The sequence below is a fragment of the Colobus angolensis genome, unplaced genomic scaffold (assembly GCF_000951035.1).
Source record: "Colobus angolensis palliatus isolate OR3802 unplaced genomic scaffold, Cang.pa_1.0 Scaffold35, whole genome shotgun sequence".
NCBI lineage: Eukaryota > Metazoa > Chordata > Mammalia > Primates > Cercopithecidae > Colobus > Colobus angolensis.
Window position 1 is genome coordinate 4,789,722 of NW_012116821.1, and position 5,360 is coordinate 4,795,081.

The following is a 5,360-nucleotide window of genomic DNA, read 5'->3' on the forward strand; positions in this document are numbered from 1 at the left end:
ATTTACTACCCACAGTTATCCAAAATACACAAAGGCCTGTGGGTTTGGTATATGTGTTTTGTTGTCATACTGTAATGACTGTACTTAAAGGCTTTCAGATCATACTGATTAAATGTCATTTACTGTTTTCCTAACAATATCAAAGAGGATTAAAAAAATTCATTTTCCCAATCTGTTATTGACATGAGTTGATAGTTGCGCTGTTTACATAGTTGACCACCCACTGAAGCCAAGGCACGTGAAACTGCTGTCCACTAAAATGGGCCTGAAAGTCACGTGGGACCCACCCAAAGATGCTACCAGTAGACCTGTGGAGCATTACAACATTGCCTATGGGAAGTCACTGAAAAGTCTTAAATACATCAAGGTGAATGCGGAGACATACTCCTTCCTTATTGAGGATGTGGGTAAGTGACACTCTGATCTTGTTCCCAGTCAGAATTAACTGTGCACCAACATTCTCAGTTGCATTCTTAGGATGACGGTGAGACAACCCATAGCTGGGCTCAAAGTCCCTTGCGGTTCTTTGGGAATGGAGAGCTGAGTTCTAAGGGGGCTGCTGTTTGACAACCGGCATTGGGCACCTGGGCTTCCCCATCCGTGCATGTGAACTCAAGTATTCCCATCTCCAACCTGATGCAGGCAGATGATTTTTAGTTTCTGAATGTGCTTTCAGAAAGTAGATTGATCCTTTTTTTACTTTGTAGAAACTTGACTGCTAGACAATGGAGTGGGCTGATCTAGAGACTTCGAACTTATATGCCATTTTGTAATCAGAGATTGGGCAAGTCGTATGTCCCTGTAGACATGGAATACGTTATGCCTAGCCACGTCTGGTTAAAGGTGTAACACTTTGCCCTATTTAAATTTGATTTTAACTTGATTCTGGAGGTTTGGAATATTTGAGATCTTGCCTCAATATATTTTGTCTTATAAGTGCAGATGTAGTTGCTTTTGGGCTTAGGCTTCGAGCTGCTTCTGAATCCTCCGTCTTCTACTTTTTGATTCCAGTAACCTAAAGCCCCATTGATTCTTGCACCATGTCATGGCCCAATGTTAAGATGGATCATAAGGAAGGAACAGAAGTCAGCATTTAGGAAACAGGTCTCCTCTTGTGCCACCTTAGCACTTTGATCCTTTAGTGGATCATGGGCTCCTCAGCTTTTGTCCCCTGACCACAGCTGACCACACTTACTCCTCCACCTCCTGCATTTGACATCATGGTTCCTGGGTAACAGAGCAGAAAGTGTATAAAAGGGAGATGAAGGAAGACAGACTCCCTTCCTCATGGCTTCAGCTAGATGTCCATTTCCCTTAATCTCTTCCACATCACCTTGGCTCCCCAAGGCCAGCTGTGAGGTTAAATGGAGATTCTATCAGATCAAAGGCATGAGCGATCATATCTGCTTGCTCAAACCTCGGGTTGTCATGATGGCTATAGAGAAGAAAAACATGTGAAAAGACAGTCACGGAGCTCACTAAAAAACAAATAGTATCTCCCAGACAACTTTCTGATGAGTTAACTCTACGGGTATCGAACACATGTGGATTAAATTTCTTTGAAATACAAACAAGCTCAGAGTAAAGAGAGAAAGTGTCTGGGGAAGCATGATTTTGCATTCTGCCTGACCCCAGGGCATTTCCCAGTTAGCCTGGTAGGTCGTGCCAAACCCTGAATGCCACCAGGCCCTGCCACAGTGAGATAGAAGTCACACCAGCCTTGATCCCAGGGGGCATCAGCCAGGCTTCTGTTCATGGGCCTCTGGCTTGAGGACGGAGTGAAGTTTTGTTATAGTAATGCTCCCTACTTTGAGAAATGTCATTGTCATTATGACCTTTGACAGAACTAACCCTCACCTCTCCAGCTCTCATACCCTGAAATACCCACAGACTTTCATCTCTTCAAGGAATTGGCACTCCACTTACCTGTCACAAGAGAGTGATTCATTTTCGGGAAACCTAGCACTTACTAAGGTTTTACTTTGCAGAGCTACACGTTCAGGGTGCCCTCCCCTGTAACCCGGGTCTTCATTTCCTCTCCCATCCCATCAACTTTAGGAGCTCAGCCTAAGAGACCTTTGCTATTTGGCCTTGACTCCTAGATGAAAGGCAAAAGGTGAAGCCCAGTGATGTCAAGATAAGCATTTCCAAGACTCCAGGAAATACATATTTTTCTAGCTTTTTGTTGGAATGGTCAAAAACAACATGCAGATATAGTAAGGGGAACATTTTATTGTGAAAAGGAGAAAATTTAATGAAGCTTTATGTACTGCAGTGAAGATTTGCCATGTGCTACATTTGATGAATTACATTGACATTTCTTATTATTTACTGGAGATTTTCATTTGGAGCCCCTAACAGGGAAAAATTATTAGTAGCGACTGACAGTGTATGTTCAAACACCTATTTAGTGGGCAAGGAGTTCCTGTTTCCTACATGGATTTCACATTAAAACCCTCAAAAGCTCTTTTTGTTGACTGTTTATGAATCCAGGTTTATTACACATGTCATGTACCTTGTATGAAATAAAGTTTATGTTATTTGGGTCATGTGTTTTTCAGTTGCATGAGAAGAATGTTAGTGATTTTAATTTAAAAAAAGAGAGACAGCTATCATTATGCTTGTCACTAAATTTGGATTTTTGTATTTGGTTATAACTGGTATAAGGAAGATGGTTATTCATGGTTAGTGAGTGAAACTGTGTCATTCTTGGAGATCTGAATCGGTGGCTTGATATGAACCGTATGTTTCAGAGCCGGGGGTAGTGTACTTTGTGCTGCTTACTGCAGAAAACCACAGTGGAGTGAGCCGTCCTGTTTACAGAGCTGAAAGCCCACCTGGTAAGTCCTATCTAGAATCAGAGGCTGTAGTGTTGTTACTTAGATTGGGAGCGACATCCCTTCTTGCTTCTTCCAGTAAATATAAATTTAGAATTATTAAATAATTTTTGAACAAGAACTTTTTAGACTTGTCTAGCAAGCTGACAGATTGAAAAGTGGAAGAGACTTATCCTTTCTTTTAAAAGAGTTTTAACGTAGGTTATTAGCATTTCATCCAGACGTTTTGAATACTCGCTAGAGTAAACTGTGTGTAAAAGACCAAAAAATGTATTGTCCGTAAAGCTGAAGTGTCGAGTCACTAATATGGGCTGAGCAGATCCTTTTGAAGATTGTCGAAAAGATCATTTAGTTATACATTATGGATGCACTGTAATGGGGAAAATCCAACAGTCCTCGTTTCTAACTATCAAGTTGCATTTCCTTAATTTAGGAGGTGAATGGATCGAGATTGATGGTTTTCCCATTAAGGGTCCAGGACCATTTAATGAAACCGTCACAGGTACTACTTGCTCCTTCATGTCAGATTCATGTTTTCACTGAAGCAACGTCTCGCAAGAGAGTTGTGCTTCCGTCACACACATGTGCTCACAAACCTTCACTGAGTTCCCATCGCTAAACTAACACACACGCCACACAGTCTTGGTCAATCTGTTGTGGACCCGATGAACTAGACTGTAACCAGTGTTGCTTACTGTTCACCGTTCTTTCATGTTCTCGTGTGGGGAAGTGTCTGTGTCTACATCTGGGGATATTGTTGCCCTCTTCGCAGGCAAATATGGTGGTTGAGATGGCAGTACTGACCAGATTAGGACATTTATAGCTTTTCTACCTGTGAATCCATGAATGGGGTACCCCCAATATAGTGGCTTTTATGGGCTAATATGTTGCTTCAAGTCTTGCTTTTTTCTTATAACTTTGGGATATTTTGTGATATGTTAGATGACCTACCTTCCATCTCTGCTCCATATTTGTGTATCTGTTTGTTTTCTCATTTGGATGTTCATGTTGTCTGGTCATATTGTTTTACTTACTGAGAAAAGTGTTGACATTTCTTGTGTGTTTCTTGAATATATTTAATTGATGGTGAAAAAATAATGTAAAATGAATGCAGCTATTTCAGAATGTGTTTGGGTAATATCTCAAAGGCACTGTGGTGAGGAGCTATGTTTTATTTTCATGTGCCCTGTGTTTAAATATATCAATCTGGCATTATTGTTGACGGGAAGGTGAGTATGATGAAACCAATGATACTTACCTGCTTTTCAGACCAGATTTGATGGTGTAGGTGGTCTTCACAGTGCATGCTATATGAAAAGAGAGTGGAAGAACAAAACAATCAGAAAGGAAAACTGGCTTTTGGGGAGAGGCTAAGTGTTCTTGTTTGAATGACTATGAGGTGTTGCAATGGAAATGGCTTATAGGTGATTTGAGAAGACAGAATGGAAGTTGGAAGAGGCAAGTAAGAACATGGACTTAGGAGTCATGCTATAGGGCAGAAGTTGAAATAGAGAGCTCATGAGTGGTTGAGGATTAGCAGAAAGAAGAGCAGGAGCTCAGGAATCAAACCATGGAAATACTGACAGTAAAATGGTCAACAAGTTAGTACACCTAGCAAGTGTGCAAAGGAAGAAAAAGTGTTTATTTTCAGAGGTTGTTTACCTCTGGAGACACACACGTAAACAGACACATATGAACCTTTTACTGTTGGATGTTTGTGCCTTGCATTTGTATCTTATATTTTATGTTTTAAATAAGTGTTTTATTTTTACATCCTTCCTGATAAAGTTTTTCGAATGACAGTAGCTTTAGAACAAGTGATTTTCTTGGTTTTTCAGAAGTAATTAATTTCTTATGCCCTCTTTAATAGTGTGTGTGACCTTTCTGAGTAAGCAAGCAGAAACCCTGGGGACCAGGGATCAGACAGCCGTGTTCCAGCTCATGACTGGTTGTATGTATTGTGAGATTATTTAACTTCTGTCTGCAGGAGGCTTTGTAGGCCCTGGTTGCCAGCCACTCTGCTATAATACATGATGTTTAATTTGTCATACATGGTGATTAAAAAAGATACCAGAAGAAATTGCTGGCTCAAACCACTTGAAGCATATAATATAAAGCAAAACTTAAAAAAAAAAAAAGCCAGGAATATCCAGAATGCACAGACTAGGTTAAAGTACTTCATAAATTACATTTCATTGTTAATAAAAATAATAATTTATGTGAAATTATCAGTAAGTGATCACCATGTATCTATACCTTTTGATGAGGCTTGGAAAATATGATCTGCTGTTATTCCAAGAAATTGTTAAATATATGATAATCTTGTCAAACAAAAGAAGTATTCAGAATTCCCTGTCTTCATTCAAAGAGGAATTTGTCTTCAAAAATGCAGACATTAGCATGGGCACCTAGTGTAAGGTCCAAAGGGATTCACTTTAGTGCTTTGACTGATAGGGTCTCACACGTCCTTCCTGTGTTTTCTCAGAAACCAGAGGAATAGCCATTCTTTTTTTTTTTTTTTTT

General features: G+C 39.9%; 1 protein-coding gene across 1 annotated transcript in view; it reads left to right on the forward strand.

Moving 5' to 3' along the window:
* The first annotated feature begins 217 nt into the window (after positions 1–217).
* Positions 218–5,360, forward strand: part of FNDC1 (fibronectin type III domain containing 1) — an 81,746-nt gene continuing 76,603 nt past the window's right edge. Inside the window, exons 1-3 of the mRNA XM_011952779.1 lie at positions 218–407; positions 2,754–2,840; positions 3,271–3,339. Coding sequence (XP_011808169.1) covers positions 260–407; positions 2,754–2,840; positions 3,271–3,339 — 304 coding nt within the window. The 5' untranslated portion in view covers positions 218–259. The remainder of the gene's footprint in view (positions 408–2,753; positions 2,841–3,270; positions 3,340–5,360) is intronic.